Raw genomic sequence first — 27,187 nt, 5'->3', positions numbered from 1 at the left:
ACTAAACTAGCTCTATTTAGTGGGTTAAGTTATAGAAAAGTTAAGGGAGCAAAATGTCTACTAGTTTTAGAAGGCCATTTTTACTATGACAGGTCACAACAAAAGAAGTAGACAAAACTACCAGCAAGAACTTACTTCTTCCCAAAAGGCTAGCAGAGAAGATGTAGACGAAGAAGAAACAGAATCCTTTGTTGTAATGGATATGAGGGATAAAAATGATCACTTATCACCCACAGGAAAACTTCAGATGGAATATTAGTAGGCTAGCTAAATAAAACGCTTATATGGCCAAATGATATTTACACAGACTAAATTAACCCAAAGCAGATGACAGGGACTATCTTTGTAAGTATATGTAAAACAAATTGTTAATGGAAGTCATTAAGTTCAGTATCAGGAATTTTCATGTAGTTCATCAGAAAACACCACCTACATTCCCATAGCGACAATACGTATCTACTGCCCGATCTGCAGAACAGAATCCCGACCGGTTATGGACTTGATAGTCTCACATGCTCCTCTCTCTTCTTCCCACCCCAATATAGCACACTTTGTAGCTTCAGCAGGAAAGTCAGTATGGGCATTTTGTGACTGGAAGCAGCACACACACAAGGTATGCCTATGCAAATATCATGGCATGCCCATATGCTTTTTCTTTTCGACAACAGTAACAAATTGAAAAAATACAGGAAGTACATTTTTTAGATATAAACTCTAATTGGATCAATGAGGTATTAATCTGAGCCAGCTTAATTTAGTTCCATAAATATAACAGATTATTCTTTCCATTTTCAGTTCTCGGTTTTATCCTAAACTGTTCTGTGTTCTGCAAAAAGCATCCCAGAAACTCCTTAAAGATCAAGAGTTCATGAAGTAAGGAAATGTAATTCAATGTCGCATTTAACAGCTGCTTCCTCAAGGGATGTACAAACTTTTCTACATGAAACGCCCACTTAGAGCCATGATTTGTATGATTAGTTTTCTAAGGATGAGAGGGTGTGTCATGATAAACTTATTATACTAACATCTGTAGGTCCTCTGATTCTCTGCCCAGTTCCTTCTACTTTAACCACTCCATTAAGATCTAGAGCCAACACTTTTACATATCTTTTTAAACATTGTTTGAACTGTATGAATACTTATATTAACTGGTTTGTTCCAGTTGCAAAGCATTTAATCCATTACTTGTAATAGGGTGTGCTATCCCTTCCAAAAAACCTGAATATATATTATTCAGCCAAGGATTTGAGATTAACCAAAATAAACAAACTAGAACAAGAAACAATTAAAGTGAGCTTTTGGGAATATTTCCCAAAGGTGCAAGCTTCTCTACAAAATGCTAAGCAATCTGACATCTACTGGACATCCAAATTCAATGCACTGTCATACTAATTTGACTTCCGTATTTTACATATACCAGATCCCCTATATGGTAAATAGGGGTTAAGTGTTACTTTTAAGTAATAAAAATATAGTTCAACTGTCACATTTTTATAGTTATTTTATGTAACAACTCACTCTGAAAGTCAGATCACGTGCAAGAGGAGAGGTGTTGAAATATTCAAAGATGGAATCTTGAAAGTCTGGAAGTTTGAGACCTAAAAACCAAAATAGACTGGCTTAGCTAAAAGGCAACATCACAGGTGCTATTAGAATTCTGTTAAAACACAATGATCTTAATTACCTGTATCAGTTCTGTACTTTTCCTCCAACTTTTTCTTCAAACCTTCCATTTCTTCCAATAGTTCCCTGTTTTTTGCTTCTGATTCCTTTAATTTACTAAAGCAACAAAATGTGATCAAAATGGGATCTGAAATATCTCAAAGTACATGGTGTTCCTTTCTGCTCTGCTGTCTCCAAGTTCTGGATAATGTGTCCCCCTCCCCTCCTATGATTTTTTTTTAGTCTGATAAATTTAATTTTTTCCATGAACTGGCATCTCACTACTTGGCTGGATAGTGAAAACTGCACTTATGACTCCTGCTATCATTGCAGATATCTGCCAAACAAAATTATTCTAACTGTGCCTTGGTCTTTTCTTCCCAAGAATACGTCCACTCTCCAGTTAGTCTATGAAAAGGTATTGAATTTGCTCTGAATGTGCTCTTATGCTATTTTTCCCCAGGTGTATAAATCCATGCTATTGCCAAGCCATTCACAGCAATGTAATGTTTACTCCAAGAAATTTCTAGAGTTGTCACTTGAATTTAAGAAAGAAATGTGCAGTCTGCTGAATGGGATCTTTCTGGCAAAGTCCAATAATATCCCTGGCACAAGGGGCAATTTTAAAGAAGCTGTTACTATTCTAACATGCAGATTAAAGCAGCGCATTAAAACCTTAACAGAACCAAAGCCCTTATTACCTTTCAAAAGATATGTTTGCATCTTTAACTTTTCGAAGCTCTTCTTGAACTAGTTGTTTGGCACGAATTTCTGCATCGAGGGCAGATTGTAATTCCAGCCTAGCTGACATATCCAACTTCTGACTGCGTCGTACTTTCCAAAGCGGATCCTGTTGCAGTAAGTTACTGAATATTAATATCAACTATCTAAAGATATTTCTAATGTTGTTCATGGACATAAAATAGCTTTCACACTGCTTAAGAGAATGCTCTTAATTAATTATGGACACTAATTCTGCTACATGGAAATGAACTGATAGGCAGACCTCATTTCACATAAGTGACAGAACGAGCAACTTTTATAACGGTTAAGCCACTAGCATAATATGCTTGAAACCAAAAGGCTTTAACACTGAGCATGAAAGTCAAACTGAGAGAACCCAGTGAAAATGGCTAGTTTCATTAATGTAAGCATTTAATATAAAACATGTTAACACTGACAGTGGCAAAAACGTGAAAAAAAAATAGTCTGGGTTTTGAGATTTCTGAGACACCTAGAGTGTTTACCTAAACAATTCTTACCTTTGCTATGTAGCATACACTGTGCTTTGGCATACCCTATGAAACTCACCCTCCTCCTCCAGGCTAAATTTTCAAGCTTTTCCAAGCATTTTTCTGTGTGGACTACCTCCACACTGTGGACTATTCCTTAATAGATCTCTCCCTAGCCAGGCATGAACCTGCAAATTGCATTCTCACAAAAATGACAGCCATTTCTTATGTTGAGAAATAATTACCTTAGATCAGGTTCTGCTGAAGTTACAAAACCAGCTGCATCACAAAGAACAAAGAGCATTCCTTATTCTGGCAATAGCTAAGAATAAAATGCCAACTGCATTTGATCTGATCCTTCTTCCTATTATACCTCCTGACAGGTTAGACCATCCCTTTATGATGTAGCCAAAGGGCAACTCATAGGAAATCATAATTTTCTCTTGTTTTTCACTATTCATAGATTTGAAAGGGATGAGTAACTTTTTATCCATATAAACCAACAGCAGATTGACTGTGTGACAGTTCAACTGTGCTGGTCAACATTGCTAAGCACACAGGCTTCTGTAGTGCGCTGCAAATGGCTCTTCCCTTTCTTAAGCAAGTATTCAGTACCTGCCATGACAAAACAGCATTTTTGCCTTTGGAACTGTGCACTTTGGTGAGGGCTTCACCTCTCTCCTATTTGACGGAACGTTTGGGAAATCATGTTACTGCCTGCATAGGAAAATCTATGGCACTGGGTCTCATTGTTCTGCAGGTACCTAAAAACACAACACCATCTCAGCGTGTTACTAGTTCCTAACAGTAGCAACCAGCCAATGTTTGACCACAAAAGAGAACTTCTTTTTTATCCCCCTGTAACAGCATTTAAAATTATTCGCTTGCATCTAACCTGGCGAGGTAAGATGGATATCCATACTCCCCTTCAGGGGTTTAATTTACTCATAAAACTAGAAAGTCATGACAAAAGCAGAGGCTTTACTAGAAAAGAGTTCTGATTGTTTGTATGACTTTTTTTCCCCTCATATGTGAACAGAGATGAGTAAGAAAGCAGCTGAAACCAAAAATTTAGTAAGCATTCAGACTGTTTGGGGGATGTCTAAAAAGCTATTTTCTTACCAGTGTTCTTGACCCCAGACTGGAACTTCTTAATGATTCTAGTTCTTCTGTCATCTTGGAAGCTAATGCTTGGAGATAGCCACGAGCATCCTTCTCATCACTTACCCTATTGTGCAATAACAAAAAACAGTTGCTTGATAGTTTTATGGCTCATAGCACCACATACTTTATCATCCAATATTAGAATGTCTACACTGGGTTTAGGGATGTAGCAGAAGTGGACAGAGGAGACAAAACTGTCCCAGAGACAGTACCCTGAATACCCTAAGCCTAGACTGCCTTTTTTAGATCTTTCTTCTACCTGATGCTCTTGATTGCTGCAGTTGCTAGGGAAACTGAAGCTTTCCTTCAGTCATCAACAAAAATTCTACAGAGCTTCACTGTTATTTGGAGGCTGATCTGCATATTGCTTGCTCAGTTTTTGGAAAGGCCACATTCAACATCTCCTATAACATCTGTAAGAGCAAATACACACACCTTATAAATCCCTTCACTAACTGAAATATGATAAATATTGGCCAGCAACTAAAAATTCATTTTACTGAAAACCACTGCTCTCCAATGCCCATCCTGGAATAGCATTCAACTTCAGCCAGCAGATGATTTTAAGAAAGCAAACACATATCAGGGACCAAATATCTTGCACTAAATATACTTGCACATAGCTTACTAACCCAACAAATGACAGAAGGAAGGACTGATCTGCAAGTTCAGTGTAAGTGCTTGTCTTTGGGAAGATGGGAATAAGTATCAGGGAAGAAAAACAAGATCCCTCTAGGGACTGCTGGCAGAACAGCTAGTGAGGTTCTATATTTTAACATGTACCTTGTAAATCATGACAACCTTCCCTGAATGAATTTATCAAAATATTCCAGAAGAAACCGGGTGATCTAATTATCGCAATAAAGTTTGATGCAAGTTGACACCAAAACTTAACAAATTGTCAGATACTTAATAGTATCTGACAATTTCACTTAGTATCTGACAATAGTATTTGACAATTTTAATTTTCTTACTATTCAATTCTACTACAAAGCACAAGAGGAACAGATTACCAATATACACATGAATATCATGCTTTCATTGATCCAAGGCACACAGAAAGGGCCCGGCTACTATACATAAAAAAGCCCAATCAACATTTCAAAAACCAAAAGTGGCCATCGAGATTTCTAAACAGCACGTACCATTGAATAATTTCTGCAATCTGAGCTTCCCAGTGAGCAACAGACTCCTTCTTTGCTGCTAGGTCTTGGAGCTCATCTTCTAGCTGCCTGTTCTGTGCTGTTAATTTATCCACAAAGGAGCAAAGCTGAAACAAAAGATTAGTTTCACCTGTAGCTTATGTCAGCTTCAGACTTTTTTCATATGTGTATGTATACACATGTATAGCATCTGAACAAGCAAGGCAACCCTGGGCTATTTGGAAGTTCTAACACTTCGACCAAAGAACTGGAAGATGTCCATTTTTGTGCAGCTGGAGACTGGCTTCTGAGAATAGTAGAATACATTGCTACTTCACGAAGTAATCCAAAAGAGGCCACTGTGAGCAATGAAGCTTAACTGCAAGCAACCGATAAGGCAATCATGCTTCTTCCTCCATGCAGCCTTCATGAAGAAATCAGAAGGCAGTGCCCTCTGAGTTGTGGGAATCAGTTCCAGAAAGAGCAGTATACAGAGGCTACGGTTACTATTTAGTTAGATTTTTGACATATATATGGCCAAAATTGCATCTGTTTTATTCAGACACTGCCTGAACATTTACGGATTCTGTTCTAACCAATGAGTAGACTATTACAATATCAGAATACATTAGATGTAACAAAATAAGAATTGCATTTTGCTTAAAAGCATATCCTAAAACAATTACCCTCTCATTTTCTGTTGTTAGCTTTTTGTTATCTTCTAAGAGCATAGATCTTTCACGCTCGTATTTCTCCTTCATTGTTCCTACTGCTTCCTCCATCTCACTGTGCCTAAGGACAAAAAAATTGAAACACTTACACTGTAACACCGCTGAACTTTCAAACTGAGATTTTCAAAAAGGAATAGATAGAACTGAGGTGAAATGCCATTCTGCACTGTCACCTATGCAATGCATAGCATAAAAGAAATCTATAATTAAACAACTGTGCTCAAAAAACTTACCTCTCTCGTTTTGCTTTCTCTAGTTTATCCTTTAATATCATGATCTCTTTCTGCAGTGCGAGTTGATGGCTCTCTGAATCGTATACTTCTTTTTTCACATTTTTTACTTCCAAGACATGTGATGCTTCTCGTCGGACCAACTCCTCTTCGTAAAATAAGATTTTCTTCTCCAGCTCAGACTTCATTTTGGAAAGCTCCTGCTGATGTTCTAGTGTGACACCTGCTGCCCGGCCTCCCTGCTTCACCTGCAGAAGAAAAGAAATCAGGAAGAAACAATGATTTGTACATTTTGGAACTTTATACAAAAGCAGAACTGACCAACTGGCAGCACTTTGGAAAAAATTTTATTTGGGTGCTGAGTTAAAAGGTCTTCAAGCATTGAGCCCCATGAGTGACTGCTCTGCTCGAGCAAGGTCACCTAAACCAGGCTGCCCAGGACCGTGTCCAGATAGATTCTGAATATCTTCAAGGGTGGATACTCCACAACCTCTCTAAGCAACCTGTTGCAGTGCTCAGTCACCCTCACAACAAAAAAAGCTTTTCCTTAGATTCAACCAGAACATCCTGTCACTGGGCACCACGGGAAAGAGTCTTGCCACATCCTATTTACTTCCTCCTTGTGATATTTATACACATTGATAAGATCCCCCATCAGTCTTCTCTTCTCCAGGCTAAACAGTCCCAGCTCTCTCAGCCTTTTTGCATATGAGAGGTGCTCTAGTCCCTTAACAATCTTAGTGGCCCTTTGCTGGACTTGCTCCAGTAGGTCATGCTTACCTGACCCTAAAAAGCAGTTCAAGTGGGTTGCAGAAATACCAAATTTGGACTGTGTCAGTTTAACAGATGCTTTGAATTTGATATAAACTGGCCATTTTCAAGACAGTACTGTCCATAATCTCTAGGATATTAAAGTATTTCAGGAAAAAAAAGCAAATAAATCTGAACAGGCTAGGTCACGTTTCTAGTAATGGTGTAGTTCTTACATGTCCCACAAGTATCAACAGTTTTTGTGGGTGTTGTATTATGAGTAAAAATTGTAAAAATAAATAAATAAATAAAATAAAAAGAAAAATAAAAAAAGAAATCACCTTTAGAGCTTCTAGTTCATTTTCCAGCTGTTTGGAGAAGACCTCACTGTGCTCACGAAGCTTGCGTTCTTTTGATGCTTCTGCTGCAACTTCTTCCAGCTGGGCTTCCAACTACAATCAGAGTAATTTTAAGTCATTTCAACACAAGACAGTGCTACCTGTATCATTTCTTTCTCCTCCTCCATAGGGACCAGGTTGAGGGCCTTTGAAAAAAAAATGGTCTTCTCCTTATTTCTATTTTCATTATCCCACTATAACTATTATCTCAGAATGTCATAATATTTTGCCTACAGTATTCCAGGCATCAATCCGTATCATGAAGAACTACTACCAGATGAGTTTTTGTATCCATATAAACTATGCCAAACTTGCTCAGGGACAACTGCACAGCTTCTTTTCATCACAGGAGGAAGAAGCGGCACTAGGAAGTCAGTGCTGTTTTGGAAGAAGCAAGCCTTCCATGTTCACAGGTCAGCTCCATGTCTCACCATCAATACCTACTAAGGCTGCTAAAAAATCCTCCTATTTTAACACAATAATTGTAAAATACTTCTGGTATGAATACTGAAAACTTGTACCTTGCAAATATGGAACAAAATAAACTTGATCATGCATTTATCCACTTCAAAAAAAAGACATGTATCAGAAGGGCAATTTAGTGGCAAGTAAGGCAACTGTTGAAATTCAAGCAGCAGTGACCCTGTTCTAAAACCCAAGAGGAAAAGTAAGATTTATTTTTCTGTGTCCAAATTCAACGAACAAAATTGTTTTTAAAAGGATGGTATTTTGAATTGTAGGCCAACATAATGAACTCAGACTATGTTCTGAATGATTTAGTCTGTATCATTATTCCTTTCTCCAACTGAAGAGAAAAATTCAGTTAAAAAATAAAATGTCAGTACTCTAGCACTAAAGTGTATCAAGACATTAAGTTTCCTGGGTTTCAAGTTGACCCTGACTTGGAGTCTAAAACAATCAAAACATGACTAAAGAACTACAAAGCTGGGCACATAGCAAGAATATTGTTTTCCCCAGATTAAAATTAACCTGATCACAAACAAAGAAAAGAGAAGACTCAGTCGATTTCCTGATATACCAACAGAACATTCAGAGAAAAATTCAAGATCTGTTTTGTGAACTGCATCAAAACGATATGGTAGAGTTGCCAAGGCAATTTCTTGTAGACAAAGTAAATTATGGTTAATGCTCCTGTTTTTTTAATATAACTACATATGAAAAACTATATAAACATGTTATTGTTAGCTATTTTGTCAGGCTACCTCTTTTCTGATCTTCTCCGATTTACGGATGTCCTGTCGCATGGCATCAATTTTCTGCATGCTCATTTCTACTTCCTCCTCTTTGTCTCGAAGTTGCCGGGAGAGCTTCTGCTTTTGAGAGCGCAGGTCTCCCATCCTCTCACTGAGCTCGGAGAACTCCTGCACAGCTAGCTTTCTTTGTTGATGAGCATCCCTCAATTCTTTGGATTGCATCTTTAGTCTCTCTGAGGCTTCTACAAGTTGCTGGTTACAAGAAAAAAAGGAGTAAAAATTGAACTCCGTATCTTCTTTTCATGAACAAAGGAAGTGGAAACACATAAGCATGACTTCAAAGCTTCACCACCTCACACAACTTCTAAATACTATTTCTAAAAGTTAATTTACACAAATTTCTTCTGGCTAAGTAGTTGCTGTAACATATTCAAGACTGAAGTTATTCTATTGTATACTTGAACATCATTATTTTAGAAAATTGTAAGGCAGACTTTTCACTTCCAGCGTGGCAGTTCTAGGAGCATCTTTGCTATTCCAGAATTCTTTCTTATAAATCTGACTACAGAAGTCGCCTCACTAATGGTTTCGTTTCAGTTTATCATCACATACCTGCACAATAATATATATGCTTTTTTAAAGAAAGTTTTAGCAGACTGCACAGTCAGGGGAATCATCAAATATACTCTGCCAGCACTGAGATGCTGCTGCATGTCTTGTGAAATTCTTCAGTTCTTCAGAGAACTCTGAGGAATATTCCTTAGAATAACTGTGAGGCTTTAAGACTTTAATTGAAACTATGAAAACTGTTTCCTTTACAGCAAGAAATTAACATAAATTAACAACATTAAAATACAAATGGAATGTTCTACACCAAATCATAGGAGACTGAAAATAAAAATGAAAATGCAAATGGAAAAAAAAAAAAAAAAAGCAGAACTAGACCCCAGAATAAATGTCCCCTGGCCAAGGGACATATAAAGATTTCTGCCATTACTACTGAAATTCAAGAGTATTCAGAAACTTTCAAAAAGGCAAATGTCCAGACAAGGAGGAGGAGAATCATCTGATGTGCTAGTCATATTCTTTGATGAATAACTCTTACCCATGGTTTACAGACAAAAGACAGGCTGTTGAATTCCAGTGGACAAAAATTAAAAGTACCATCAAAAATACCATTCTAGGAAAGATGACTCAAGGATTTTGTCCCATGGATTACTTTTGGTGCATCTTAACACCATGTGAGCAGTATGGCTACTAAACCTTTCTAAAGCTAGCTATTTGAATATATGTGGCTCTCTGATATTACTGAAAATGATATGTAATATAGGCAAAGCCACTATTTATTTCACAGTAAAATATTTTGGTGACTTCAAGCAACATACTGTTACATTTTAAGGAGCAAAGGTATAATTTACACAGCACTAAGTAAACTCAGCAATTACACAAGCCATCCTCGGCCTTATGCAATAATTAAACTTTTTTGGTATTACAAAGAGTAAGTGGGCTCAAACTGGAGCAGTAACTTGGCTCTATTAACTGATTCATATATATGCTTTTCAGTGTCTACAGAACTGATTGCTAGTCGCAAATCTGCAAATTTCACTCCTGTGTATATTGTAAAATCTTGAGAAGAACCAAACAGAAGAAAAAAAAGAAAGAATGAACAACTTTCTTTAGACCCCCCCCCCAAAGAAAAAAAAAAAAAAACAGTTTCAAACTTAACATCCATATTCTTGGGCAAACCACATCCAATTTAGCTTTATGATTATACAGTCTATCAGCTAAAGCAGTCTGCTTTGCTTTCCTGGGTGCGTAACCTTACATTGTCTTCAAAACATTGTAACAGACCAAAAAGGCAGTATTAAAAGCTGTTTGTCACATCTAACAGAACACACTTTAATAACATTCCTAACAACTTCCCATGAAGAAAGTATGTCACTTTGGAAAGCTACTGTATTACTTACGAAATTAACAGATTCAGTGACATCTCAGCACAGTTAAAAAAAAAGCAGCATTTTAAACATTAAAATTGCAGTTGCAATGAAGCTGCTCTAGAACTACTTTAAGTGGCCATTTTTGAAGGTATACGCCTTCAGACTATTACCTTATGAAGGTCCTCCTTCTCTTGCCGCAGTACCCTGCACTGTTTTTCCAGTCCTTTTAATTTGTGTATAGAGTCTTCATGTTCTTGTCGAAAAGCCACTGCATCTGCAAGCTGTCCTTCCAGTTTACTTATATCTGTAGAGAAATAAATACTAAAGGTAATTTGTTCCAAACTTATATCAAGAAAGTAAGCAACATTACCCAAGCAAACTGGCATCACTTTGGCTAGGAAACTCAACTGTTAAATTTCTGTCTTCTTCCTCATTGCCATTGTCTTAGACAGCTTAAGGTACTTTTTGGGCATTGAAGGTTCCCTATAATTTCAGCTTTCTCAACATATTAAAAAAAAAATCCTCCTGTCAAAGACAGTTATCTCTTGAAGTGAGAAAGCTTAATATAGGACTTTGTTTTGAAGTGAAAAAGCCTTAGCACAGGGATTTGTTTTGTGAGGAATGCAATTTCTAGCTCTTGACAAAATAGAATTAAACTTAAGGTATTTGCTTTCCAGTTCTATAATTTGACTTTTAAATAGTTTTCGTTATATGACACGTAAGACTATAATCACTAGTGCATCCACCAAGATAGAAAAGAACTATTTCCTAGAGTACATAAGTGCTTACAATATGGGAAGGAAATACTGTCCTGCATGAGGCAGACTGGAGTCCCAGCTACCCACATTCCTGCCACCACATTCTCCTTGCAGTTTTCCCTTCAGTCTCAAAGAAAATTAAACAAATTTGATTTGAAATGATCACTTTAAGCACAAAAGATTAACCAACTTCATGTAGTTCTGCTCAGTTAGTAAGAAACCGAACTGCCATTCTTCATTTGGTTTTAACTATTACTTCTTTTAAATAAATAAAGAAGAAATTGCATAGGGAATAATTGCATTGCTCGAGGTTCCACTGATGTCTGTGGCAGAAGAGGAAATTGGACTTACATACTCAGAGATCCCTAGCACTGCTGTAATTACAGTATCATTCCTTTTCTCATTTTAGTGCAAAGCTGCACTAAACCCTTCCCCACCTTACATCAGCCAATGATATTTTCTTTTAAGTCACACTAAACTGCTATTTTTTATATTTAACAGCATCCAATAGTCTGAAGAGTTGGATAAGCCTCAACCATTTGAAGCAGCAGCACCATAATCTAACTATTTTGACTCCAACCTAGTTGAAAAATATACAAGAATAGTTTTTCTTGTAATCTACTTTGGAGAGCAAAACTGATTCTGCAATATATCCACCTAGAAGGGGGCATATTCACAGACTGTAGAGGGGAAAAAGAAGAAAAAAAGAAAGTTGTGGCTGATAACTGTGACACAAAAAGTAAGCTAATGAATTAAGAGACTATTAGAAACTTGGAAGTAGGAAAAAATATTGACTGATCTAAAAAACAGTGGTGAGCATTACCTGAATGGGGTACAACAGATGGAAGGCTTAGACATCAGCAGCTCAGCATCTGAACTTACTTAAGGAATACCACACAACTCTCAGATCCAAGTCATTAGCATTAAAAACTGCCATTTAGTTTATCACCGATTCCCACATGAAAAATGGACACTAACAGGAGGTTTGCATGGATAAAGTAATAGCGCTGTCAAGCTACGCATTTCCAGTGATACAGATGAGCCAGTTTTCTCTCAGGACAAATGCCAGTATTTGATTTTCTGCGATGCTTCCTAATTACTGTATCACCAGACAAAAAAGCCACAAACGGGAGGAGCTACCTTTCCCTTTACGTTACTAAAGGGCAACTAATCCTCTCTCCCCACCATCTCTTACATCTTCCCCCAATAAAACCCCTCCAAAAATATATCCCCCAGAAAAAGGGAGATGAAGAGAACAGGATCTGCTGGGATTTTATGGAAATGAACATAATATAAAAACTAACTGAATCCATCTAGCCAGTGCCTTGTACTCAAGACTCCCCACTCCAGTACATGCTATCAGGCCAAGGAAATGGAAGAAAAGGTAAGTGCTTGTCTGAAAAAAATTGAAATGCCTCTTAATATTGAGCAAGACTTCAGAAAACCTCTTTTCTTGAGAAACTCCAGAATGTTATTTCTGCTTAGTAGAAATACACTGCAAAAACACAATATATATTTTGCTGCTGCTAGTAACATTAAACTGCATGACTTTAATTGCAACTAGTCATACCAGAGGCTTACCTGTTAATTTGTTCTTCAACCGCTCAATTTCTTCATTTAATTTTTTTATTTCCTTATCACGGTTTGTATTTACTGTAACACACACTGGACCTTGTAGGTTCTGCATTGTCTGTGTAGATTCTTAAATTCAAAAAAAAAGAAAGAAAAAAAAAGAAAAAAAAAGTTCAACTAAATACATTCCAATTCCTTCTAATAAGCAGAACTAAGAATCCACACAAATACACACCACTAACCTTGCAGTTTTCTGTTCAAATCCTGCTTTTCTTGCTCCAATTTCCGTATTTTCTTTTCATAACCTTCTATTTGTGAACTGTTCTTTAAGTCACGCTGTGCATCCGTATCTTTGGTTACAGTGTCAGACTGCATTGCACTCTTTAAAGAGCCTCTATCAGATAAAGAACTGCAACCAAATATGTAAGTTAAAACATTTTAATGAATACTCACGGCAGTCTGTAGCAGCGACATGCTGTGATTCCACCAAACATACACCTCAAATTTACACAAACAATTAGTACAATAATTGTTACAGTTGATAAAACTGCCAGGGTAGATATAGCTGTTATTCCCTAGATACTGTGTGCGCTGCTATAGAATTAAGATACTTGCATTTAGGACATCAACGATGTTGACATATGTTCACTTTCTAAATTGCTTGAATGATTAAAAATGTTAACTCCCCTATGCTAAAGGCTACTACCCGAGAGCAAAGCAAGCAGAATGGAAGGGTGTACCTGCACTGAAAGAGCTGAGGCACAGGACAAAGGGTTTAGTTTCAAGTGCTGACAAAGATAGATTTAAGTTAAGCCACATGATCTAATTCTGAAAAGGATGAGATGCGTGTACTGGGCCCTTTCTGCCAGCAACATCATGGGGAGTAACAAACTCTAGTAAAGGAAAATGAATGAATAACAAATAGGGCCAAATAACCTCAAAAGCAGAGGCACAAGAATGAGTGACGGGTCTTTGCGGTCAGAATTTTTTTTGCTCTTAATGCAGGAAGAGCAAGTTTGTACCTGCCTGCAAGTACCACATCTAATCCCGTAAGTTTCATCCCTTTCAAACAGATAGAATACTAAACATAACAGCATCAAAATCTTGAGCAACATATGTTCAGATACTTTAAAAACTGGGATGATGATTTATAGAGAGGTATATCCATACACATCAACCTTTCTACATATGAAAATGAGATTTTCTAGAATTAGGTGCATTTAGGAAACAGGTCTAAAGAACAACATACCCTTTGCTTACCTATCAGTTGTGTATGTAAACCCAACGAATGGTAAATGCAATCCAGAAAAGCCTGTATGAGAACTTGGTGGCACCACTTCCTGCATGAAAACAACAGCCATGAAAACCCCCAGAGAACCCATAAGGAGCTAAAGGCTTTTGACTTAGCCTCAATGGCTGAAGACAGACAACCCAGGGAAGGACTTTTCTTACTGCATACCAATGCACAATTGGTAGTCGGTCTTCATTGTATACACTTCCATTGTCCTTGTAGGAACTTTATTACAGATTAGGTCGCTTAACATAACGACCTGAATTTAGAAGCCTCTTTTTCCCAAACCAGCACTTAGAAGGGCAGCATTTCGACAAGTTCAAAACACAATGCAACCATTAGAAGAAAATCCAAAACTTCAAGTTCCTAATTAAAAGTGACCTGGCATCAAAACGCGTGCTTTTGTTTTAGCATTTTAGTTACTGTTAGACAGGTAATCAAAGTCAAAAACTCCTCATTTCTTGGTATATAAACTGATGAAGAAATTGCACAAAACCCTCTGCTCTTCCTGACAACAGTTTGTAAACTACAAGACAGAAATGGAGGAGGAGAGCACCAGAAAACCCACGAGTTGCCACTCCCCCCAAATCAACCCCCTTGTTCTTAAGAGACTGAAGTAGTAGCAGCAGCAATGTGAGCTCATCTCATCTGGACAGCTGCAAGTACAAGCTGCATGGTGAATATATGTGTATTTTTGAAGGCCTGGAGATTTTTATGGACCTCTGATAATGAATAAGTGAAAATACAAGCTCCTTGTAAAGGAAAATTACAAAGGGACTTTTTGTCCTTCTAAATGCATTTTGATTTTGACTGACCATGTTGTTCAATGCTAAAATAAATAAATCACGTCACTTCAAATTTGAAACAAACTGTTTCATCCTTATGTCATTTTGAGTATTCAGAAATTGTGAACTTCTTTTCTAAACAGTAACACTTGCAAAAATGGATCAGTTCCAAAGTCTGATGGGGTATGGTTCTTCTGAAATTTCTCAGACCAGCTCCACTTGTGACCAGCTCTGAGCCTTTCAGGATTCATACCATTATGACTGCAATAAGAATACTATCCACTGTTGTAAGACTGTACCACAGTGCATACCCATATGAAAGTTCACCTAAGTTTGCTAGACTCAGAAACCAGTTTCGTGACTTTTAGAATTAAAAACAAAACAAACCCCCTTATTTTACTAGCACAACTTATTAACAATTTTTCTACTTATTCCTTTTATTAAAGCTAACCAAAAAAATCCCATTTCCTTTGAATTGAGTTCTCACTACCACCTTACAGTGCAGCAAGGTTGCATACTTGTATTATTAATATTTTAATAAAAGACTCACTGGATTTCTTAATACATCATCATCTACATCAAAGTTTGATGTGTCAGAAGGACTGCTAACATCTGGAATATAAGGTGCTTCTAGGTTTCGGATGTTATCCCAATTAAGTCCTTCAAAAAATGCATGAGACTTAAAATCCTCTATTCCATTCTGTCCCAGTCTACGTTCCCTACTGCAGATAAGTCGCTGAATAAGATCTTTTGCTTCTTCAGATACATCTGTAACATGGGATGGAAACTGAAATCGCTCCTAGAAAACAGAAACAAAACAATTTGAGATATTTTTAGAGAAGGGACCCATTCCACAGTTTGCAACAGTGGTTTCAAAAAGAAAGTGCTAAATTACATCAACAAAATTGGAAATGAATAAATAGACATTGTTCTAGTTCCAGTGAGCAGTGGCAAAGCACAATACAATACATTCAGCGGCAGTCTTTTTGTCTCAAAATGGATTTTGAGGACAAGTAACCATTTCTCAATTCCTTTAACATAGATCTGTTTGAAACTAGCTGGGATTACAGTAATTCTGTAAGAAAAAGCAAACCTTTTTTTAAAGACATATCCATGAATTCTGATACACTGTAGTATATTAAACGACATGCAATAAAGGCAGATACTGGTATTCTTACACATAGATTCACTGATTTGCTGAAGAACTACTCTTTGAAGTTTCATTAAATTCAGCTCTTAAAAAACCCATGATGCTTGCTATTCCCCCACAAAACATTATTACATATAAAGATGCATTTTTCTAATTTATGCATTAAATATGTTTTTTTAATCAAAACGTAATTTATATTTGACAAAGATTTATATCATCATCAACAAACAGAAGTTCTAAAAACACAGTTACCACTAATATATAGAATTACTCTAGATAAAATAGGGATAACTTTTTTCTGTATTTTAGCTTGCTACTATTTCTATTGTAGAGCCAAGAAGGGTATTTTTTTGGTCTGGTTTCTCAAGAAGGGAGAACAACATACTTATTGCTTGCAGTATCTTTTTCAAGTTTAAAATGAGATGATTAGTGACCAAGACAGAATAATCCAGGTTAATCTTAAAATAATCAATTAAAAACATAAAATCATGTTCATTGTGTGTCCAAATGAGATTACAATATGAAGACTGTAGGACAAGAGTTTCGTATGCTTCCTCACTGGTAGATTAAGAGCCAGGTAGCCATGAGTTACCACTAGGTTAGTCAATATTTCAATGTAATTAATAACAAAGTGTGCCACCAGTTAGTTCATTGAAGAAATTAAAGCAAAAGAGAGATGACTATCCATCACTGCTAGTGTTTCAACTCAAGCAGGATTTCATGTCTTATTCATCACTGCTTCACGATGAGAGCACAGTATTGTTAACGCTTATAAACTGCACTCATGTCTGGTTACCTAAGATGAACATGCCCATCCTCCTAATAAAACTCTCAAAAGGACACCATGAACTGGTTTATTCCTATTCTCTAATGTTCAAAACACACTGAGAAGTTCTAACATTTTTCTATCACTTCTCGTCTGGGCAAACCCCCAACCTCACGTTCTTAATGCAGCTAAGTCCACACCATTTGACTTGCCTATTTCCTTTTTGTACTGATTATCAGTGTGACAGCAAATGTGCACAGCTGTGTAAATAGTACATTACTTCATTCTTCATACACGGTCCAGAAGAAACTATTATTGTGCTTATCTAAGAGTTGGTTTTAATTCCTATTTCTTGAAGATTTGTTAGATTTCTTTCAACAACAAAAATCACCATTTGGAGTTTCATTTTAAGAGAGAATTCAACTTCTGCAATTCAGAAAAGCAAGCATTCCTAAATAGTGAACTAATAAACCTACACAATTAGGCATGGTTCTAAACCACTGTGAGAAAAAAAAGAACTATCATCACTTGAATATCTAAGTGGTAACAGTTTCCCGAGTGTATACATATAGACTGAATATATTTCTTACTTCATGATTCATAATCTTCCCATAGGTTTCCACTAATGACTCTGCATAAAAGGGTGTTTCACCATAAAGCATTTCATACATGCAGACACCCAGTGACCACCAGTCACATTCAGGCCCATATTTGCCCATTCCATCTTCCATTGCTTGCAGTATCTCAGGAGAGATGTAGTCAGGAGTACCCACTGCTACTGATGACTGTACCTTAAAAATAAGGCAAACGTCGTTTTGGTAAGCCTTCGGGTTTTCTCAGAAAAATTCTTAATCATATACTAGTATTTCTGGTAAATGGAGACAACAGAACATGTTTGGCTTTGAAAAGGAAGAGATGTATAAAATCATACTAGAAAATAAATAATATATTAAGAAAGTAACAAAGACTAAGACAAAGACCAAGTTCATGTCTATCTCAACATAAAATCTGTTGACACGTTTTATTCTGAACACAGTAGAAAACCCAAAATAGTCAAACCTGTTATGAGCAAACAAAGACAAGAGGAGAAAATGTTTCATCTTTGTGTGTGTTTATACATTTAAAATTGCATTTGCCTGCCAGAAGTTGAAATGAAGAATGTGTAAGCAGGGAGTTCAAACTTTTTGCCCAAGTTTTACAATTTCACTTGACTATAGCAAAACAAGGTCCCTGGGCAAGCAGCACCCTACTTTTGTTGTGTCAAAAATTGGTTTATTAAAATTGTTTATTATGTAATTGTGCAACAGGATGTAACACAGGGGCAAGGTAGTGAATTTCCGTATGGCCAAGGAGTAGTGAGATCTTGACTATGAGGACAGTGGCAGAGCTCTAATCTCTAGCAATATGTACTGAGGATTTACATAGCAGAGTTGTTACGGCTCCTTCCAATTCATTCTGCATTTTAATCTGGTAAATCCTTGACAGGCACTGTATAACCACAGAATGTCACCAAGACATGAGCTTGTGCCAAAATTCGTGAATAATGCTGCATGCCATATTTTGGCAAGACTGTTACCCCTGGATACACCAACTAGGCAAAGAAAAAAAAAAGATAAGGAATTTAGCTTGTAGTTACGTAGCCAACCTGGTGCACGAGGTGGCCAACTACTGTACCCTTGCAGTTTCTTTTGTAAAAGGCACCTGGAATATGAAACAAACTGCTTGTTAATTATCTCCTCATTTTGGATGACTTTCACTTCAAGTGTTTCAAGAGTGTTAGGCTCCTGGTCACATGTGATTCTAGCACATCAACAGCATCAAACCTGTACCCTTTTAACAAAGGGTCTTCAGATTTTTCACAAAGAAAAGACCTCATGAGAACTCAAATGGCTAGTAGGAGAGAAGCTAAAAGACTGAAAAGCATAGCAAAGGATATCTTTAAAAGTTATCAGTAAATGAATATTTCAAAAACATTTTTTAAATGTGTTATACACTTCCCACAATTTTTAGCACGTCAAAAAGCTTACAATCTATCATCTCCCTGGTGTAGACTGACAATGTTTAATGCTTTTAAGACCAGCAACTCACTTAAAAGACCCCATTACTAACTACCCTGTTAAATTTTGCTTCATACATACTGTGCCATCTTCACTCATTTTCAGACAGGATCCAAAGTCTGCCAGTCGTATGTGGCCGTTCATGTCCAAAAGAACATTATCAGGCTTTATGTCCCTGTTATAACAGAAAGAATTGAAAGATTTCAATATATAAATTACTAGCTCTGCTTGTGAAGATGAATCTAGCACAAGAATAAAAAGAAATTTTATGGTGGATACCTATTGGTGCAAACGCTTTTTTCTGTACATGATCCCCTCCTCCCAACTTAAAACTTTGGCTGCAACACTGAAGGCTTGGATTACCTCAGATTTTCAGATCAGCCAAATTGAACTCTGAACAGTCAAATAACCAAACAGAACAATTATGGTGAGTCATAGCACTGTAATGGAGAGGTAGATCACTTCATCAACATTATTTTGAGATTATGCGTGTCAAAACATATTGTTTAGGGGCAATAAAGACAAAAGAGAAATGGCAATTTATTTTAATCTGATGGTTTTTGCCAAGTAACTAACTTCTACCTTCTGATCTGGGAACATTTTTTCCTTCTCCTCCAAATTTTGTCTATTATTTCTGTTGGCCAGTATTCTTCCCCTGCTAGTCAAGGCTGTCTTTCCATATGCTATGATATAGTGCGTTTAGTTCTACTGGTACCTAAAACCCTTTGGAATGCTGTGTACACAAGTTTCCCTTGCACTGGAATCAGGGCAATGCCATTTCGGTAGGCTAGAGTAACATTGGAAAGTCTCTAATATCAAACCACTTCAGTTACTTTCACATACGGTTGTGCTACAGAGCAGGGTATAAAATGGTATTCAGCATGCTGAGGCTACTAAATGACCTAAATTATCTAAGAATTCCATTTCCCTGTAGCTCATTACTTGATATCATTTTTGATATCAAGAAGGCAGCCAAAAGGGCTTACTAAAGAGCATCTTAACTGAATTTAGCCCAGCAATTAATCGCATTTTCTTTCACCACTCTGTACTCAATTTCACAGCAGGTAAAAGCATCAGTTAAAGACAGATTAAGACATGCGAACAATTTAATAAGATAGCACTAACACTCTTCTTTTTTTAAACAGCCTCAAAATACTACAAATTATTTTAAGAGCACCTAGCCAATATGTTGGGAAGACAAAGGGCAAGGAGGAGAGCAGAGCATGAGGGCAGAACTGTCTCAGTTGAGCACTAGTTCTGTTGGACAACATCCCGCAGTCTCGCAAGTTAACCTATACTTGTCTCCTCCCCTTTCTGTAGCTATCAGTGTACAGGATAAACTCCCAACATATCAGCATATCACCATGCCACTTCAAAATACCACAGACTATCTGAGCTGACCTAAGATAACCAAATCTATAAATGTGTGTTTGCTTTTTTTGTTTGTTTTCTTTTAAGATACCATACGTATTTAAATAAAACTTCGTATTATCAATAATTAAAACCACATGTGCTTTACGTGGAACCCACTGGTACTGTTGCACCACAAAATGCTGAACTTCCTTTCAGACGTGAAGTTCCACATGCCACTACCCATGGTCAAAAACTAAAAACAATCTAAAAACACCCCCAAAAACCCACCCCCCAAGAAAACCCCCAAATTTTTTAAAAAACCTATGAAAACCCAAGAAAACTTTTTAGAAAACCTACAAAAATCTAAAGCTTTAACCCCCCCAAAATAACTTTAAAATGTAACCCCTCCCAAAATAACTTAAAAAAAAAAAAAGAGAACTCCCACCCCCCCAAAACCCTAAAAATACCTAAAAACCCTAAAACAACCTCCCAACCCCCCCGCTAAACTACAAAAAACTTAAAGAAAACTAAAAGACTCCTAGAAATCTAACACACCTAAAAAATTTTTTTTAAAGCAGAGAGAAATTTGTACAATAGCATTAGCTTAATTTTTGAGGAAGAGACTAGAATTTCTAGGAACAAATTAAAAAAAACCCAATGCTCTTAGAAACCTCGTAACACAGATGTGGAAGTTGACCATGACTGCTTTTTAAATTGCTAAATTCCACAACATCACACTTGAGCAAACTTATGAAAGAAAACACTACAATAAGTTTAATAATGGGTCCTCACATGTATAAAAGTCCTGCCAACCTGATACATTTTTCCAAAACAAACTTGAATCACTGCTTTTTAACCAAAGGCTAATGCTTTGAAACTAATTATTGAAACTTCACTAATACTGTTATTCAGTGGCAGTATTAAAAAAATATATATATTAAATGTTAATCTATGCCTGTCAAGTTAGATAAAGTGCCTTTTATTTGTTACAATATGGAACAATATTTGCTAACCCAGAAAATTAAGCCATCTCACTCTGCTTTCCCAGTAAACTAATTAGCAATTTTCCACTGTAAAGTTTATTCCATATGTATCAGTTCTAGATATCGTCATGATTCTCTTGAAACCCCATCATTACAAGTCAAACTTGGTGGAGGTAGAAGACTATAAAAGCCCAACAAGAGCTTTTAGTTTTTGAACCATACCACTCAATGCATGAGCCAATGGCATCCAACACATCTCTGCTTTACATGCAGATCTTCCTTGCCCAGGGGAATACTGTCTCTGTTCGGAAGGCTTAATGCCTCATCTTTGAGCTCCACTGCTTCCTATCTACAGCTAACAGGTCAAATAAGCCTTTAAAGAGGTCCTTGAAATCCTCTCCAGAGCAATCATGTTTCCTGCTAATCCATTCCAGTTGTCACACAATAGTTTCTTGGGCATTCATACCTCGTCTATCCAAAACACGTTTTGCCCTCGCACTCCTGTTGCCACAATGGACCTTCATTCAACCCTGCGCAAAGTGGTAGTTGCTCAGTTAGTCACATCACCTTCCTTGCAAATGGGTGCAAGGGTGCCTCTGGCAGAACTTTTCTGTGAGCAGATGCGTCTTCTGGGCACCGCTGAAAACTCACATTCACACAGGAGCATGCCATATCAAACAGATCTGCATGCCTTAATTCAATGCGGACTTATCTCAAATCTGCCAATAGCCAAACCAGGCCTTCGGACATAAAACTTGTGATAATACTGAACCTATCAATATTAACGTTTTATATTTTCAAGCATAGGAAAGAACTTGGTAACAAAATTCAGTCCCACCAATTAATATGAAAGTAGCAATGTAATCTCTTGCATGGATGGTTGATGCTTCAATTTCTCTCATGCAGACAGTTAGTGAATCCATCCAAATCTAGAGCTTCTGCTTTCAGTGGACCCCAAATACATACTAATCAACATGCAGTAGCTTCATTATTGTCCATAGGGTAATGATGCATCTACTGCATAGTCTGGAAAGGTCAAAACACCCCACCAGTTCAAAAGCAAATACTAATGCTTATTTAGGATAGCAGATCACCTTGTTATGTGTTTGTGGCAGGTGTCAGAGACAGCATTGCGGACACTATTACTGTTCTTTCCTGTAAATTCTTCCATAAGTTTACTAAAGTTTACAAATACTGAAAAAAAAGACAGCTTTTTTGATAGATGAATATACAAAGCACTTAGGCGGCCTTAGCTTTAAACAAGTGCTTGAGCCAAATTTGACTTGAGTAGCTAATATGTAATTAAATGATCTGCCCTAGTAAGATGTCAACAACTGACATATAAACAACCAAAAGATAGCAACAGCTGTGCTGTATAACATTTAGGGCCCAATTCAGTTTCCAGTGAGACTGCACAACAAATGCTACCATTATTTTATTCTCAAAACATGCAAACCTCTTAATCCCTAGCATGTACATTTACATACAAAACACTAACTTTTCAAAGCATCTCATGGAATTGCTGAATTATTAAACTTCTATTCATCTCAAAAGACAATGTATGTTTACATGCTTATAAAAGCCTGTCCTAGAATGCAGAGCTAATTTAAGCAAATCAGAAGTGCTAAGAGCCTGTAACACTTTAAAACCTCCAAATATTGTCCACAACTATTTACAAGATTAGAGTTTTTGCATAAATATATCTGTATGTGTGTTTGTAAGTAAAAATGTATACATGTGTATATATATGAATATATACTAATCTTTGAAACAGTTATAAAATTCTGAATGAAATAAAGATCAAAGCATTGTATTTTGTTTTAGAATTCTCTGTACCTTTTAAATATTAATTGTGAATAAAATCATCTCACTTATCTAATGATTTTCACCCGTAAATTTCATGAGAGATCAGTAAAACTCTCCTCATTTTACAGACATAGATATAAAGGCATGGAGAGGAAAAGGAGCTTGGTCAGGATATACCTACTGAAGTCAGATACAATGCTAGTAAGGAGCCCACTTCTCCTGAGCTGGCATTGCAGCAAGCTGTCATGAACCTCCTCATATGGCCACAAGCAGTTTTCAGGTAACTAAGAATACATCGCTACTCTCACACTCAGTATTTTGTAACTTCCCTGTTTACCGAAACCAAGCTATAAAGTCAGAGTATAACGAGATAACTGCAAAGGTTCCCGAAATCAATATGATTTTGCTTTCTAATTGACATATCGCATGTAGTTGTTAAACCTGAAAAGCATATCAGAGATAGAAATTCTCACTTATCAAGATCCTTGGAATGACGAAAGGTTTACGATGTCAACCTTGAGCACTATTAACCACTCTTCTGAAACAACTTGCTCCAAGGGGTAACCCAATAGAGACGCGTACAAAGTGTACGCTGCATTCCTGACTCATTTCCTCTTCCACAGCGTAAGGAACAGTATAGTCTGAACTGCTACAGAAGGTGACCTAAGTTAACATGGTGGTGGACACCGCCAGAGACTGATCTGGAAATATATTCTGTGTGCAGAAACAGACAACTAGACAGGCATGTGCCCACTTGTTACAGTAAATGTACATCTCTGTTTGATGATGATCTCAGGTAGATAGATGCACCAAAGTTATCATGAGTTTACTGCAGAAAAATTTTGCATAATGCCTAAACATTTGCAGAGAATTCAAACTGCCTCAAACTTTTAAGCTTTCTTGGACAAAGGCAAATAAACATTCATCAGGAGACCTTGTCTGAACTGGAAATAAGTCAAGAAGCCTGATTAAAACTGAAAGGTTTAGTAAAAGGTTAGTTGGCTAAATGTAGTCACTTCTAAAAATGAATCCATCACAACTCGATACTTAAACTGTAAAAACTTACACAGTTGTTATACAGTAAGCAAGTGCCCCCAGTAGTTTGCGTGTGGCTGCTGTGCTTGTTTGTATTTGTAACAATTTCTTTAGGATTAATTTTATGTAACTGTATACCTATTTTTTCCCCAAGTGAGATGGTACTTTACCTGTGCACGTAATGCAGCTCATGTATGGAATGTATAGCAAGCACCATCTCACCAATGTAGAACCTAGCCATATCTTCAGGAAGCTTGTCTTCAAACTTACTGAGAAGCGTCAGCAAGTCACCACCAACATAATAGTCCATCACTAGGTACTGAAAAGGGAAAAATGAAGCAGTGAAGTACTGAGAGACAGTTGGTAAAACAAAAACAAAAACTAAAGTTCATCAGTTAATGCTGAATAAAACCTTTCACCAGATTTTTTTCTAAGCATAGAGAAAGTAGACAAAATTGGTAATCTTTTTTTTTTTTACTTTTATTTGCTTATTTACAATAAATGCATATAATATTCCTTAAATAATCATAGTAAAGAAGATACATTAACATATAGTTCTTATCATAAAAAAGACACAGCAGCAACAAAACAAATAAAACGGTCAGTTTATTTCTATCTTAACTAGTGTCAAAGACAAAAATCAATCTATTTACACCAAAATAAATGCAGGTTATTAACCCTTAAACTCAAAATTTCTAGAAGGGATAGGAAGAAAATAAACTAGTTAAAAAATATGAATTTATTGAAGAATATTTGAGCTACATTTCTCATTAACAGGAAATACTTTCTGAATGAGAAACAGTGAGGATTAATGTTTTAACTCATTTTATGCAAGTGGCTTTTTGCCCGACTTGCATATCTATTTTCAGATCTTAAAATTTTGAGAAGCAGCACATACTTAAATGTAGGATACTTATACTATGCTAAGCATTTGCTGAGGGAAACATTTCTCTTTATAGATGCAAGGAGCAATAACCCAAGCTTCCTCTGAACAGTATTTTGATTAAAATTTCACTGAAAACTCTTCTGGAAAAAAAATAAGTGTTTGTAAGACTGATCTAACTTAGTCTAAGGATAAACATTTCATTACTACAATCAATTTTGGTATCACTTCATTATCATTAGTGGTTCCAAAAGTGGGATTTATCACATCAACATGTTCAAGACATTCATCTTGGCACATGCCGCATGGTGGTTACATAGCACAGCTAGCAGGAGATTGATGACACCATACGTTAGCGATGCCCCAGACAATCCAGAAGCACTGTCCAGCCAAAGGCACCACAACAGTGGAAAAATTAATAAATAAATTAAGAAAAAAAAAAAAAAGATGTTTTAGTTACTTCTTAGCAATACCACTGAATCCTAGGCCATGACTCCAAGTATAATGCCTTTCATCTTACTACCAGTCTTGAGCTTCTGTCTCATGCTTCCCAAGATGCTTTGATATATGATTTTAGGAATAACCTTGCTTATTCTGGAAATAATTTTCCAAAGCAGTCGTCCAATTTTTCACAGATTCATCTTCCAAAGGGAAAGCAAGTTAATTAAGATAGGAACTAAAGGAAAATAAAGTGCAATACTAATCACTTCCTTACTATCTTGTGGCATAAAAAAAAGAGACTCCAGAAGGCATGCATTTTGTTTATTCTTCTCCATACACTTTAATTATAGCTTAATCTATACACAAATTTCTTCACTTATGTTGAAATCAACCGGTGTTGCACAACCCATCAAGAATTTAACATTTGTTAGTACACTGTATACACATAACAATTATGTTTGAAATAAGAAGCTACAGCGAGGAACCAGCCATGTTTCAAAAGAGATATTGTATTATGGTATTTTCTCTCACATTCAAGGCTGAAAGAGCTTACAGAACCTTCCGTGGGAGCTGAAATACACTGCCTGTTAAAGAGACGAGTTAAATCAGTTCTCAGCTCCCACAGTGTTTGTAACTCACTGAAAACTCAGCTGACCTCTGAGATGAGGCACTTGGATCAGGGAAAGATGTTGAGACCTCGCCTATGATGATCTCCTTGCAAGGAGCCACTTCTCCCATCATGTGGGGTTAAAAGAAAGGGTATTATGACAGTTAAATCTAGAAGTATTGCATTTCTTCCTAGGAAGGGGCTCCATCTAATACGGGGAAAGGGGCTGGAAATCAAAGGAAAAAAAAAAAAGACATCAAAATACTGTGTGAATACTCAGGAGCCTTTAAGAGGCTGGCATCACACAGAAACACACACACACGCGCCATTCTTCATGAATGAGAATGGAAAAGAAATTTTTCTCCATGCTAGAATTTCTGTTAAATAATAAGAAAACCAAGAGACTTGAATCTGGAAGAAATTAAGAGCTTCATATCCTGTACGTGTTTCTAACATTCACAGACTATGTTTTAACTACCCCACATCTACTTCAGTACGATAGTCAAAGACTTACTTAGTCCAGCTTGACTCAAACTTCTCTACAATTGCTTTCAGAAGAACCAGAAAGTGTCATGTTAGCATTTCCAGATTGTATCATTTAAGAGCTGGCTGTTCAGAGAAGATCAACACCACAACCACATGGTATGTTTTCCCCTCAAACATTTAGAAACTACAGGATGAAGGTGTGGACACTTGTTAGGACCCTCCACCCCCCATTTTTCCCCTTCAGACAAGTTGTGAAAGAAATGGCTACAGAAATATCTCTTAAATTACACTAAAACTGGACAGTTTCACTGCACTTCAAAAAGGTCTGGGAACTGTTCAATAAGTACATTCCCTCCTCCTTCCCTACACAAGGTCCATACAATCCTCAAAACTTGCTGTATACAATTTGAAAATATTGGAAAACAGGATGACTGTAAATTACACGAAGGCTTTATTCAAAAACCAGAATTCCTCATTTTTTAAGCAATTATTTTAGTAAGTGCAATACTTCATGTACCAGGATTTCATTAATTTTTAAAACAGTGAGATCAAAACAGTAGAACCATAAAATTTCATCCCTCTGATCAGCAAAAATTCTTGCTTAAAGTTTTCTACTAAAACAGCTATTTCTCCTTTTTTGTGTATAGCTGCAAAATTGTTCCAGTGTAATAAAAACAGCTGTTCCACTGCTATAAGCAATTCAGTATTAAGTATTGTATTTAGTGCAAAATTTAAAATTGATAGTTGACAAATT

General features: G+C 36.6%; 1 protein-coding gene across 4 annotated transcripts in view; it reads right to left on the bottom strand.

Moving 5' to 3' along the window:
- The window catches only part of CDC42BPB (CDC42 binding protein kinase beta), a 92,837-nt gene that overhangs the window by 21,637 nt on the left and 44,013 nt on the right, over window positions 1–27,187 (bottom strand). For 2 of the 4 annotated variants that reach the window (XM_064512041.1, XM_064512043.1), the window contains exons 5-22: window positions 24,187–24,335; window positions 18,921–19,014; window positions 17,373–17,573; window positions 15,417–15,665; window positions 14,051–14,130; window positions 13,033–13,199; window positions 12,800–12,919; window positions 10,631–10,764; window positions 8,533–8,775; window positions 7,253–7,363; window positions 6,165–6,409; window positions 5,887–5,992; window positions 5,204–5,328; window positions 4,017–4,122; window positions 2,364–2,512; window positions 1,685–1,779; window positions 1,519–1,598; window positions 136–186 (exon numbers count right to left, since the gene is read on the bottom strand). In XM_064512041.1, coding sequence (XP_064368111.1) covers window positions 136–186; window positions 1,519–1,598; window positions 1,685–1,779; window positions 2,364–2,512; window positions 4,017–4,122; window positions 5,204–5,328; window positions 5,887–5,992; window positions 6,165–6,409; window positions 7,253–7,363; window positions 8,533–8,775; window positions 10,631–10,764; window positions 12,800–12,919; window positions 13,033–13,199; window positions 14,051–14,130; window positions 15,417–15,665; window positions 17,373–17,573; window positions 18,921–19,014; window positions 24,187–24,335 — 2,505 coding nt within the window. The remainder of the gene's footprint in view (window positions 1–135; window positions 187–1,518; window positions 1,599–1,684; window positions 1,780–2,363; window positions 2,513–4,016; window positions 4,123–5,203; window positions 5,329–5,886; window positions 5,993–6,164; window positions 6,410–7,252; window positions 7,364–8,532; window positions 8,776–10,630; window positions 10,765–12,799; window positions 12,920–13,032; window positions 13,200–14,050; window positions 14,131–15,416; window positions 15,666–17,372; window positions 17,574–18,920; window positions 19,015–24,186; window positions 24,336–27,187) is intronic. The other 2 variants (XM_064512042.1, XM_064512044.1) reach the window with 1 other exon arrangement.

This window comes from Dromaius novaehollandiae, chromosome 5, assembly GCF_036370855.1.
Source record: "Dromaius novaehollandiae isolate bDroNov1 chromosome 5, bDroNov1.hap1, whole genome shotgun sequence".
Classification (NCBI taxonomy): domain Eukaryota; kingdom Metazoa; phylum Chordata; class Aves; order Casuariiformes; family Dromaiidae; genus Dromaius; species Dromaius novaehollandiae.
Note: the sequence above shows the minus strand (reverse complement) of the source record. Positions and strands in the feature narration are given on the sequence as shown.